Source organism: Bombus impatiens, unplaced genomic scaffold (genome assembly GCF_000188095.3).
Source record: "Bombus impatiens unplaced genomic scaffold, BIMP_2.2 scf_0548, whole genome shotgun sequence".
In the NCBI taxonomy this organism is placed as follows: Eukaryota; Metazoa; Arthropoda; class Insecta; order Hymenoptera; family Apidae; genus Bombus; species Bombus impatiens.
The window spans coordinates 1,941,494-1,954,988 of NT_176967.1; the positions used below are offsets into that span (position 1 = coordinate 1,941,494).

General features: G+C 30.3%; 3 protein-coding genes across 5 annotated transcripts in view; all 3 read right to left on the minus strand.

Annotated features, from left to right (window-relative positions):
- Positions 1-2,541, minus strand: part of LOC100747415 (steroid hormone receptor ERR1) — a 16,255-nt gene extending 13,714 nt beyond the window's left edge. Inside the window, exon 1 of the mRNA XM_012388434.3 lies at positions 2,389-2,541. Coding sequence (XP_012243857.1) covers positions 2,389-2,400 — 12 coding nt within the window. The 5' untranslated portion in view covers positions 2,401-2,541. The remainder of the gene's footprint in view (positions 1-2,388) is intronic.
- Positions 2,542-2,766: 225 nt separating this feature from the next.
- LOC100747611 (DNA polymerase alpha subunit B) lies at positions 2,767-10,175 on the minus strand. Of its 3 annotated transcripts, XM_003491318.4 has the most exons (7): positions 9,921-10,175; positions 9,301-9,520; positions 9,134-9,185; positions 4,386-4,486; positions 3,509-4,303; positions 3,223-3,438; positions 2,767-3,160 (listed from the first exon to the last, which is right to left on the minus strand). In XM_003491318.4, exons 1-7 carry the CDS (start codon positions 9,997-9,999, stop codon positions 2,842-2,844), a joined length of 1,782 nt encoding a protein of 593 aa, XP_003491366.1. In that variant the 5' UTR covers positions 10,000-10,175; the 3' UTR covers positions 2,767-2,841. The 3 variants fall into 3 exon arrangements, with proteins under 3 accessions (XP_003491366.1, XP_012243922.1, XP_012243921.1); XM_012388499.3 differs by lacking the exons at positions 9,134-9,185; positions 9,301-9,520; positions 9,921-10,175 and adding an exon at positions 7,319-7,670; XM_012388498.3 differs by lacking the exons at positions 9,134-9,185; positions 9,301-9,520; positions 9,921-10,175 and adding an exon at positions 6,633-6,931.
- Positions 10,176-10,273: 98 nt separating this feature from the next.
- On the minus strand, positions 10,274-13,409 carry LOC100747855 (dipeptidyl peptidase 3). The gene is made up of 4 exons (XM_003491320.4): positions 13,137-13,409; positions 12,591-12,888; positions 10,738-12,502; positions 10,274-10,664 (listed from the first exon to the last, which is right to left on the minus strand). The coding sequence occupies exons 1-4, from the start codon at positions 13,331-13,333 to the stop codon at positions 10,516-10,518; spliced, it is 2,409 nt and encodes an 802-aa protein (XP_003491368.1). The 5' UTR covers positions 13,334-13,409; the 3' UTR covers positions 10,274-10,515.
- Between the last annotated feature and the right edge of the window lie 86 nt (positions 13,410-13,495).

Sequence of the window (13,495 nt, forward strand, 5' to 3'; positions counted from 1 at the left end):
ACAGCGGAGGCAAGGAGGGAAAGGAAAGTAGCTGATGGCCTTGAACTTGACTGCCGCCGTTTTTGCGCACAGCCGTCGCCCGCCCAAGACAGCCCACCAGCGTAGACTCCCGAATTTTCATGTGCCCGATACCGTTATCCACTTCCCCAAAAATTCACCGACTTATCGAATTTATTTTTTAACCTAACGTCCTATATGCTACGTAGCTCTACAACGTTATACGTTATTTTATCTCTTTTTGTTACATCGCATATTTTGCTGTGTTTACCCCCGCGAAAAAGTCAGATGGCTAACAAAACAATCGAGGAACCAAACGTAGAAAGAATTAGAATGTAAACAAGGGAATATAGCTTGAATACTAAAACTAAAAGTTATGCCTTGGTAATTTATCTTATAAGGGTAATGAAGTTTTGTTTTCTTTCTGTGGAAAATGAAAGTTGTATTTTGCCTATCTCATCGCCATTAAATCTGATTTCATTGAATCAGTAGGCAGAGTGTACAGTTTATCGAAGTATCTCACGAAAAGTTAAGACTTTTTTTAGAGAGGAGATCTTATAATGACTAATCAAATTATGTTTTGTTACTCTTTATAGCGAAGCAAATGAAAGAAAATTAAATATGTGTAAATCAATCTATTGTCTGTATTTATATCCAACCCGTGTGTATAACATTATGATACAACTATTGTCTGACGACTGTTTTTAAACAGATTACCTGTAATAAGAATTATTACGCAACGATGCAGCGTGCATTTTCAACATTTCCCGTACACTCGATGCGAGAAGTTATCGTGGTAGTCATCGAAAGATTTGCATCAAATACGTACACATCGTGCTACCAACTAACTTTTATAGAGGAGTGAAAATAAAAGATAGAACCTATACCAATGAAAGCGACTGGTAAAAGTATGTATAATCAGGGTTGAGGTAGGTAGACTTCAAACTAACCGGATCGATATGGCACTCTCGCTTTCTCATGTTCTCAATATGTATTGTATCGTATCTATGATACTCTGAGCCAATTCCAGTACCTTTCCTCAAATCCATTATAATCTGCACTGATTGTTTTACAAATAAAATTTATATCAGAAGACACTATATACATTTTCAATATTATTTCCAAGATTACTATCTTTTTAACAAGTTCTGTTATGTAAATTTAGGAACTGTTCAAAATTGTATACTGAAAATAATATTGACCCAGAGGCATGAGTTTCATTCAATCAATTTCTTTTCTGCGTAAAATATAATGAAAATTGATTTCTTATACATAAATATATATATCTTACAACTTGACGACCTATAAAACTTATATATTCAACTATTATTCCTTCTCATACATAATTGAGCCACGATAAATTTTATTTAAGTGTTTATAAATAAATCAGTCATAGCAATAATATAATTTTTACGTAATGTTACCTTCAAAAACAAAATTATAAACAGTCGGTAATAAAGAAATTTCTGATTTCACCCGTCGGTATCATTTTAAGCATTTAAACACTGACAACATACTAAATCAATATCATATTTTCAATTATAATTATATATATATATATATAATTAACGTTTACATCTAATAAACCAAATATGTATGTATAGTATATTATAATAAAATAATTAATAGAATTAATTATAAAATTAAAAATTTTCCATATACGTTACTTACAAATTGAACATATTTTATGTCAAATATGTTACTAAGAATATTCAAATTCCCAAGACATATACAGGATATTTAATTTAAAAATTGTATTGAACGATAATATTTTTTAATGCATATGCGTACCGTTAAATAACATTAAATTATAACATTATTCTTATAATACAATAATACGCAACAAAGTCCACATACTTTTTTATTTAAAATATAATTCATTTCTGCAAATACAACATATGTAAGTATTCACTTAATAAAATTATCAATTTTAATTTTATAACTAGAAGAAAACAGTATTGTATCACTAAATATTGGGACACTGATTTAAAGATGACAAATACGATACAAGGAGGGTATCATATTCTTATTATCATCACATGCTTAATTTCATAACTCCCTTTTTTTTTGGACGAAAAAATCAAGGCCATAACAGTAATTGTTAAACCCGCACAGTTAATTTGATGATCAAAAATAAATTAGAAAAGAAGACTTATAAAATTGTAAGTCGTATCATATATATAATTAATTAACCAAGATCAATTTAAAAGTAAAATGCGAGCATGAAATAATTGCAAAAAATACAATACACACAGCAAAATGTAAACGAATTTGTAACAAAGATGGCGGAACAAAATTTGGCAGATAGTTGATACCTAGTTATCGTTTTTGTTTCTACAAAAATACATTGCGAAAAGAAAAGCAAATGCAACAAGTAATTGTACAACTTACCTCAGTACTCATGTACGCTTTCGTATCTCCATTAGAGGTTGAACATTTTCAATCACAAGAAAAATATTGGAGCAATGGCCGATTCCACAACTCACTAGAAGCAGAAAACTCGGTGGCTCAGATTGTTGTTCGTGTGGCGCCATCGTACGTTTACGACGCAGACAAGAATCCTAAATACGACGACTGCTAACCTCTAACGGACAAACGATAAACTTCAAATTTTATTTAGTTCATTTCCCATATGAGAGAGAAATCATGGTATTACATCGATATAAAACAATATTTATATTTTCACTTCTCTTAAATCAAGGCATGAAAACACAAATTATATACAAATTCTTTTTATTAACATCATTCTTTAAATAAAAGACACAAACTTTTTTACCTTTGTATTTTAATTATCGTGCCTTACATCGCAACAAGAAAATATAAGAAAAAATGAGAAAAAAGCGATCAGACTTTTACAATCTCACAAGATACTCTATTTGGATCCCATTTTCCATTATTCATTGGCCGTACACATAACTTAGCACATATGTACTTTTGTAATCGCTCCGGATTCAAAACGAGGCATTCATTTAATGGTTTGCAATAATGTCTAACGTCGGAAGGTAAGATCAACACGTGGGGTTGCCGTTCAAAACAAGCGTATTGTTTCCAAAGTCTGGTATCAAGATTCAAGCCAGGAGGAGGAGGATATACAGGATAGAATGAGGACTGAGACAATACATGCTCGGCCAAACGACCAAGTCTATCCATTCCAGGTGTATTCCTAAAAAAAACTTTTGTTACAATAAAATTTATATTTTATTACCTAGATGTTGATACACTTACGATACTTCTTGTTGTCCAAGATGTCTAAGTACATCAACCGATGTTACTCCTATATGTAAACCGTCTACATTTATTATGCATGGATCTGGCATACTACAAATATTCGTCGTACTTGATCCAAGTTTATTTGTATTTAGAATGAACTCCGGAGTTGGAAAAACCGGATGATGATGCACATCACGATTAGAAGGTACCAATATAATGCGAGTAGATTTCCTAAATTATGAAGAATAGTAATGCTAATTTACATTATTATATTAACATGACTTTATTAACTGAAATATACCCTTGTAAATATTGCAGAATCTTCGTTAAAAGCGTATCAAAAAAATCTTGAAAAGTCTCTTTCAAACTACATTTTTTAATTTCAGGATGTGTATATTCTACGAAAGGTCCAACTAATATTAACATATTAGGTTCGTCTTCTACAACGCGTTCCATAAGATCCCATAAAGGTTGATAATTTAAATTATCAGAAGGTGTAAACGGACCAGCCGCAACGTATATTTTAATATCTTTCGATATTTTGGGTACATCGAATAATGGTGCATATCCCTTAACAAATAATTTATTTACTGTTAAAGTATCCTCAGTAGTGATAATACCCTCAACCGCAACGATCTGACCAGTAAACACTGAGTAATGCTTAATTGCTTTAAGATTCAAATGTAAAATGGGAGCTTGTTTCTGAATTTTAAGCCTTTTAGTACCTTCCAGCATAACAATTTTCCTTCCACTAGGCTTTTCGGCTGTTATAAATAGTCTGCCCCATGTTCTAAACACAACTGGTTTTATAGGCGCTATGTTTCTAATGTAACGTATATTCGAATTAGGAGGTTCAATGGCGTTCCAAGCGTAACACAATCGCTCCCCAAAACTTTGACAATGCATGGTAAGAATTGTTCCCTGATTGGAAAACATTTCAAACATGTACAATGCACTTTTAGGTATATGAGAATTATCCGCCTTAACGATCGATACATCGTGCTCGTTTTGTTTCTTCCAATTTTGAATGGCAGGGCCAAAAAGTAAAAGGACTTTGCCTCTAACCGTTGTACTGGGTGCACGAATCGGAACATCACTATAACAATTATTGAAATTTACTAAGTGCAGTATCGAATTACACAAACATGTAAGTAAAAATGATTAGATAGTGTGCTTACGATTGTGAGGTATAATTCAACGGTGTGAACGTATGGCTTATTGCTCGTAATTTATTATTGCTTTCTGTCTCAGCTGTTGGACTTCTTGCTCTTTTAGTTTGCTTAAAAAGAAGTAAAACGATATTCTATATAATAGTATAAAATAATCTTTACTACAACTTAGAAATATATATATTTCATATATTACACACAATATTTTAAGAGTGGAACAGATCACCGTAGACGAGTATGTATCTAGTCACGAAGTAAACCATAACGCGCACCACATTCATACTCGCCTATGGAATTATCTGTTTTACATCGTATTAAGGATTCATAAATGAAAAAAGTTTATAACGATGACAAATTTTTGAAACGGTTGCGCGTTAATATGGGAAAACTTATTTTATGATTATCAATGAAACGGCGATGTTTGAATCCAAACGTGCTTAATGAGTGTGGATCTAGTCACAATTTGATCTCCTGTGCACTAGACCTTCACTCATTTAGCAAATTTGGAAAAGATGAATTTTCTCGTTTTCGCTTGTTTTCTTTCTCTGCCGCCTTCCTTATTACATCATACGAATCTAATGTTGCGTGCTTCGAACTATCGATATTTAAAAACTGTTTTCTAATTAGCGATTACAGAAGAATGTAAATAAACACAGAAAGAGTAAGATAAACAGATATTTTAACCGGTAACGTTACAGTGACAAAAAGTGTACAGTTATAGCATGATCTTCGGGAGTCAACATAATGATGAAGGTTAATTGTTATTAACCTGGCCATTCCTGGCACTCTGTTACGTATTGTTTCGATCTAGTTCTGTCCATTTCTTGTACTTTGCGTTCGATACTTTTACATTCAATTAATCTGTTGCTTTCTTTCACAGCAACTGTTCAATTTATCGAATGTTTCTAATTCTTTAGAAACGGTTTATTCTTTTGATCGATCTATGTCTATACAATTTATTTATAAAGCATATTAGAAGATGAAATTTATGCCAATACGCGCAATTCTCTGTAAAAATATCAATAACAGATACGAAATTTGCTCGAACGATACTTGTACCAGATCATGTAAAACTTTGAATCGATCATTGAGCTGTCCTCTTTCCCCCTCTTTTCTGACGAATACATGAAGAGTCTATTTCTCCTTCTACCCCTCTCACCGCAAACTATCCGCCCCTGGCAATCTTTTGCCCCACTATTCACAGAGATACCGTGGGAAATAACATGAAGCTTTTACCAGATACAGTTGTAGCACGCTATAAGAACCGTTGGTATTTCATTCGCTTTTCAATACAAATATCCAACTATTCTTTTCTTTTTTTTTCTATATCATCCGAAATTGTCATTTACTTTATACATATAAGAGAGAATATCGAGAAGTTAGAAATTGGAACAAAGAGAGGAAAGAGATCGCACTGTCAGTTGTTGGTCAATTGCATTTAATTGGTAGATGTAAGCAACTCCCTAAAGAACAGATCTTTGAACCAAGTGCCATTTGAGAAAGCTAAAATTTTGTTATAATTTACACGCAATTTAATCTTATTAAACCAACAATTTGCTTATTTATACAAATCTTGCAGACTTTTAGACAGGTGGAACGCGATGATAAAAATAATTATGTGCGATACTCCTGATTAAAAATATCTAAAAATAAAATATTTTATACAGTATATAAGAGGAAAGTGTAAAATTACCAACGATTAGGTGCAACTTCAAAAAACTATCCTATATAAATGCACACGCAGACGCATGTGAATTTGTATTCATATAAAATTATCATGTACATGTGTGAGGATATACATTATATACAGAATATTATTTGACAAGAAAGTACATGTAATTCAAACATAAAACATATAAAACTAAATAGTTAATCACATAATACCTTTGCTTAGTAACCCGAGACATTCTTTCGTCAAATATTTGGAAAATATCAAAACACTGAAATGTATATATGAAGAAAGAAGTAGATCTAAAGAAGCATGCGACTGAGTTGAAGCAACAGGTTGTAGCGACGCGACGCTCAGAACTCTCGACCAACGAACGGTCGACGACATTCGCGTGTACGCACACAACGACAATCGATCTTCTTTCTCTTTCTCATATACAGCACTGTTTTTATTACATATAATATATATATACGCATGTGTATCAATGTGAATAAGGTTATCCGTAAACCTTCCTAATGTTAGCAAATACATTTATCTCGTATTTCTTGTAACGACATCTAATGATAAATTCAATGTGAATGAGCAACCTTTATACGTAACGAACAACTTTTCCGATTCTGTGCAATCAATCTGGCACATTTCGACAATAAATATGGAACTGTATGGTATGAAATGATAGGAAAAGTAAAAAAAATTTGAATAAACAGTAACAGCAACAATAACAATAGCAACAGGTCGTTATGACGCGAAACGTTATACGATTGGCGGAATGACTTTCGAGTATGAAATTCACTCAAACCGAATTCCATAATGGCTGACGCTTTACTCGACCATTTCAACATATAATACACACTACACTCGCTCGTATAATACTATTTTGCACAAATTATTTACTATTTCACAACAAAATTTACACACAATTTACAGCTTGCATAAAGACTGTAATATACACGGTTAACCGGCAAATCACTGAATAATACACTCCGACTCCTCGTGACTTCGCTGACAGGCAAGCGGTAGCGTCTCGATTCGACGCCATCAAGATATCTCACCGTACCGAATAATTTTTTAAAAATATCGACTATAACTGCCTCGTACACAAACAAATCAATTATTTAGCAAACTACAACCCGTAAATTTCAGTACAATTTGAGAACTGAAGCATAAGAGTAAACGAAAAATACAACGCTTTGTTCAGAAATTCTGTAAGCGCGCACGCACGCGCGCATCAGGATGATAATGGAGTCTGGGTCCTTGAAAACTGAAATCGTACCCTCTGAAGAAATCTGGTCAGCTTTCTTAGATGGAAGGAGAATCCCTCTCTATACGATATGAGAAGGCACACTATCCTTTTTCTACCAATAAGAATCATTCCAACATTCCCCTCCTTCGAAGAGTGTCCTTTGTGGGAGACTGGGAAAGAAGAGGAGGGGATAATGGCGGCGATCTACCTGGACGATTTTTGTGGCGGGAATTATGGTGCTTCAACAAGATCTTACAACAGCGCTTCAGGACAAGAAACCACCTGCCGGGAAATAGCATCGGAAATTTCACTACTGTTAACATTAAGCATCAATAGTAAGCATAATAAATAACACGATGTTCTGATTTTCAATAAATGGTAGGACTGCCAATGACAATATTCTAGTCTCGTAAGATTTTCTATATTTTTATAAAAAAGAAATATGTTAGAAATAAAATAAAACATTTTAAAGAATAAAACTTAACTATTGTATAAGTTGCTTAAAATGATACAATAATGTATTAAAACCTTCTAAGATATACCTTGAACTTACATTAACAAAAAAAGCAAAATAATAAAATAAAACAGTAAGTTCATAAAAAGAAAAGTTCTACTTTGAAACAAAAATTTAAGAACACATTACTGTTATATCTCTAATTTATTTTGCTAATTAAAAAGGAGCAAGATTTTATTAATGTTGATAATAATCAATTTTAAATGTGATAAAAATAAAAAAATAGAATAAAGTTTAAACGGTATTCTTCTTATATATTAAAAATTACATATAACCTTCTATGTGTATATGTTAACATAAATTTGAAGTCAAAATTTGCAATCGAGTTAAGCTTACTAATAAATAAAAAATATGACAGTAACTTAAATCTAAAATTTTGTCTACTTCGTATAACTTTGTAAAATACAATTCCAAACGTTCTATAAAGAATAAGATCCTCAGGTAGAAACCTTACGTCATTGCTACTATAGACCATAGATCGACCATAAAGAATGTGAGACAGTGTTGCCAAAGCGATGTAAATCATTACACTGCCAAGGTTGAGGTTCAATATAAAATAGATTGTTCCCATATATAATACAACAATTTTCTAGGAAACTATATTTAAAAAATATTTATTACGTGTTGTGTTGCATTAAAAAGATTTGACATTTTTTCGCAACACTTTACAAAACATAACAACATTTACACAACATTATATGCACAGAAGCACTTATGGAAACTACGTTTTAAGATTAGAAAATGTTGTATGTCTTGCAATATAGGACATTCATAACTATAATCTATTAACAAAATTGTTAGACTTCTATTCTAACGATAGTATACGATGTATATTTTCAAACTAAATATTTTTATTAAGAGACAAAATATTTATGAATGTTTTTGATTAGAATAAAATAAAATCATTCTAAAATGTAAATAAAATTTTATAACAAAATTTGGTTATATGTAATAATTTTAGACATCTAATTTATAAAGAATACTTCGATAAATCTGGCAACAATGTCGGAAGACCATTACAAGGGTAGAGACCTTCCCTCTTGAAAGAAAGAATAAGGAGAACGAGTAATTTTTGAACTCAAAATAGCCCGCTCAAAATTCGACGAAAAATATTATAAATGTAAAAATAATTATTGATGAAGCATATTAAAACATATTTTCATCCTTTTTTACAATAGACTGTATGTCAAATGTTGCTAACTTTTCTTAATTGGTGAAAATATTTACAAATAATTAGTATTAAGATATATATATATTATGTGAGATTATATTTACTAAATTTTATGTAACAAAATATGACTAATTAAAAAATGATTAAAATGAAAGCTTACCTTTAATGTAGGGCATTCTCCACTGCTGTATATATCCAAAACATTCTTACCACTATTATATGCAATAAATAGATGTAAGAATAACATTTGAAAATCACATGAACTTAAAGAAGTAAGAATATAAGCGATTGCTAAATTTGTTACTAATAAAACACATGAAAGGATACGTAATTTCTGTATTAGACTGTATATCAATATGTATATTTGATACTACTTGAGTAGGAACGTCTAAAGAACATTTATTGTTTTTTTCTAAATCTTCCTTTTCAAACTTAATAAGATTGTTTATTGTTGGATCAATATCTAAGGAATGTGGAATTGTATATGCTACCCATAATTCTACAAATTTTTCTTCATCTATGTTATAATCATGACATAGCTGAATACCTATTCAAAAAAAATTTTTAAAGATATATTAAATAAAAGTAATATATTAATATATTTTATATAAATGACAAAGAACGAATATAAATATTAAAAATATCTGACAAAATTCTATATATATAAACACATTTTGCTAAGTTACATAAATGTGTACATATTACAATGATATATAGTATAAATATTCCGAAGTGTTGTTATAAAATTTATCAGAATTGTTTAACACATATTTATAAAATATATATAACAGTACAAATAATGCAATCAAATACGAATATATCATCAAATATAGAGAATATGTCTGTCTCGGATCAAATGATGCTTTTAATAAATTACTGATTAGGAAATTCGTATAGGTTAGGAATAAATATCTTGCATTTACACAATAAGTCCATAAGTAACTTACATTTATCGATCACGGATTTATCGGAAATATCACAACCTAAATTAGAAAAGCACAGAATTAACGATTCTTCTGACACCATTTTACTACACAAACTAATATTCTTTAGGCTTTTCCCGCCAATTTAATAAATCAACGTACATGCGTAGTACTCTACAGTACCCAGTAGAGTTAGAATCTACAGTTACGAAAGATGAATGGTATATAGTGTAAAGAAAACATACTGTATATTCAAGTATACTAAATGGTATGCAGAATCATAACGCGGTCCGTACAAATTTTTCTCAAGATAAGTAATGTATGAATATGTGATTCGCACGAAATATACAATAAATAATAAAAACAACTTTATGTAGTTTGTATAATTTTACAAATATATTTCATGTTATTAGGATAGTTATATGCATAAATATTGATATTTTCACATGCAAATCTTATTTTATATAAAATTCTTATTCATTAGAGTACTTAAAAACCAATAAACTATTTTTTTCATAATTATATATATGGTTCTTACCCATATATACATATATAAACATTACAGTATACATAATAAAAAAAATATCTTTTCTGGCCAATGTTAGTATTAAGTAGTTGATTAATTGTCCAGTGTAAAATGTTCTTTGTCTTTTTCTGCAAGTTCAATAAGTGTTTGTGAAACATCTGCAGAAGGGAATCTTTCTATCCAAGACTGAATCATTCCAGCAAAATTGGGTTCATAGTTTTTCAATTGTACTTCATTTTCACCTGTACCATGATACATAAATTAATAATATTATAAGAATTTATAGTAAATGTACATAATTGTATGAATACAAACCATTTACAAATGTGTTAGATTGTACAAATATTTTTCGTGGTTCTTTGTGAGCTAAAACTATATCTCTCCAATGTGCCCATGGATGTGGACCTGTTTCGGGTACTTCACTATATTTGTCATACATTTTTTTGGCTTCTTCAATGTCACCTGTACTTTTATAAATTTGCAATTTAGTTAAGAACTCTCCAATCGCTTTTTTACCAACTGTCAAAATTTTCGTTCTGTCAACAGTTAATAATAAATTCTTCCCTGGCTCAGATTCTATAACATTAACAAAATCATTGCCAGCTTCTAAACAAACTCTAAGTAAGACATATCTTGCTTGAGAATGAGCTTGTAGCCACTTCTTAGTAGATGGTTGATACATTTCTAAAGCTTTTGCACAACCAGTCCATAATAAAGATAACCAATTAACATATATTATATCATCAGCCTTAGAATTCTCATGTCCAAATATACTTAGTATATCTTTCTCTAAAGATAAATATAATCCAACTGCTTCTGCCCTGCATTCTTCATAAGAAGATCCCATTGACCCAAACTTTGAATCATATGTTTCACCAGGTAAAAAGAATTTATTTATTGGTTCTCCAGTAAAAGGATTTTTTACTTTTCCCATGTCAAAATTATATAAACCAGATTCTAATTTCCTCAATAATTTACCTGTTCCATGACCAAGAAGTTCATGCAAACCAACTTGTACTTCAAAGCTAGCTACTCTATAATTATTCATTAGAGTTTGATCGTGTTCAGATAAAAATGGCAGTACATCTAATTTCATATTTGCAGGAATTACATTACCCAAAGAAACATTTTTAAATCCTTCTGATTGCCTAATTTCATCATAATTTGGAATATTTATACCTGCAGGGATACCAGATCCTGAGAATGTTAGAACATCCAATGAAGTAAAATCAGGCCTTAGAAATTCATCTTTTTCAAAGTCTCTGGCCCAAGGAAGCTTTGGTATAAATTTTTCTGCATTACTTACTAATGTAGCAAATTTTTTGGACATTTCTTTATTTACCATTGCTACAAATCCTTCAAACTCCCCTCTCTGACCTGCTGGATCTCTATAGGTTTCAATAAAACCAATATAAGTTTCTATAACTGGTCCTTTGTCCTTAATCCATAAACGAGATCCATCTTTATGATCTTGTAAAGATCCTGTCTTGAAATGCTGTATATATTTATTTAACATACTCTTTTCAGTTTCATTTGCAGCATATTCTTTTGCTTTCTGAATATTATCAACAACTGGAATCAAAAGTTTGCTATAGTCTCCTCTTGTAATTTTAAATCTTGCATTTTTAAATACTTCTTCTGACAATGTAATATTAGGATTATCATTGATCTCCACAGAAGCTAATCTGATTTCATATATATCTATGTTTTTGGAACCTTCAGAATCGTTTTGTTTATTTGCTATTTTAAAACATCTGGCATTATAAGATTCTAATCCTTTATTTTGCATAAAATCATTAACTAATTCTGCATCTTTGTCTGTACAATTAGCAGAGAAATAAGTTGTAACCCCTTTTTCACCTAATCCCAAAGATTTTAATTTTCCTTCTGTAGAATATATTATATTTTGAATTTTATTCCAAATTTCTTCAATGTCTTTGGGATTATTTTCATATGCCTTTGAAATTTTTATTATGGCTTCAAATTTATCCTTAGGGAAGTTAGGTATTATTTTGCTGTCACCAAAAGATTTATAATTACCAGCATTTGCAAAGATTCCACAAGAATATACTAAAAATGCCTAAAAGTATAGTATAATTGTACAATTAATGTTAAGAACTACCTTTAAAAATTAAAATTACTATTCCACATATTATATATAAACTTACTGTGAACTCATCTTCACTAACACCAGCATTAAATGCAGAATTTTTCAATTCATTTATTGTTTCAGATAAGAAAATTTTATGTAAAAGGGCAAATAATAATGGTGATTCTGGGGAAGTTTGTACATATACAATAAGACCACCATTCCATGCAGCTTGACTTAAATAATGTGCATATAATTTTTCCTTTTTTGTTAATGCATTAAATGCAGTATCACATTCTAAAGCAATTATTGGTTGGTTATTCGGTAAAGTAAACAAGGAAATATCTTCACTCATTTTTGTAGATAATAATTTCACACTGGAATGCAAAGAAAACAATAGATTTATTGATTACGCTATAGAATTTATATATAAATTTATGTATATATGAAAATAAAACACAATCATTAAGTCAATAAATTCAGAAAACTTTTTTACAATTATAACGTTCTACAGAAATATTAAGAAGGAAATCAAAGAGAAAATTTTGTCCTTTTATACATATATATGCTATATGTATACGTATACATATCTTGTGAAATAAAAGTGACGCTACATATAACCAACCTTGAAACAAAATTATTTCTTAAAAGCTTAACGTTTTTATCCGTATTTAGAATTATAAATCCTACTCTTCTTTCCTTAATACTAATGTTAAATGAAAAAAACCGTAGAAAATATTTAAGCACGGTTTGTGAAACAATCTTCTGTCGATAAAATGGCCACATCTGCAATATATTTCTTTCGCGGTGCAATTTAAACATTGCAATTTATGTAAAAGCAACTAACTATTTTTTTATATCTATATACACAATTGAACTATTTATTATTAAAGAGTTGTCTGCTAAGTATTAATTTATTATATATATTTCCTAATGTAAAAACGATTACCAAAATTTCCTAGATAATCTAGTTCTTATATTCAC

Coding starts and splice junctions, on each gene's coding strand:
- LOC100747611 (XM_003491318.4), bottom strand. CDS start 9,999: ATGGTGTCAGAAGAATCGTTAATTCTGTGCTTTTCTAATTTAGGTTGT. Junction 9,521..9,920: donor TAAATCCGTGATCGATAAAT/GTAAGTTACTTA, acceptor TTTTTTGAATAG/GTATTCAGCTATGTCATGAT. Junction 4,487..9,133: donor GAGAATGCCCTACATTAAAG/GTAAGCTTTCAT, acceptor CTTCTTTTTAAG/CAAACTAAAAGAGCAAGAAG.
- LOC100747855 (XM_003491320.4), bottom strand. CDS start 13,333: ATGTTTAAATTGCACCGCGAAAGAAATATATTGCAGATGTGGCCATTT. Junction 12,889..13,136: donor AGAAATAATTTTGTTTCAAG/GTTGGTTATATG, acceptor TTTGCATTCCAG/TGTGAAATTATTATCTACAA. Junction 12,503..12,590: donor TTAGTGAAGATGAGTTCACA/GTAAGTTTATAT, acceptor CTATACTTTTAG/GCATTTTTAGTATATTCTTG.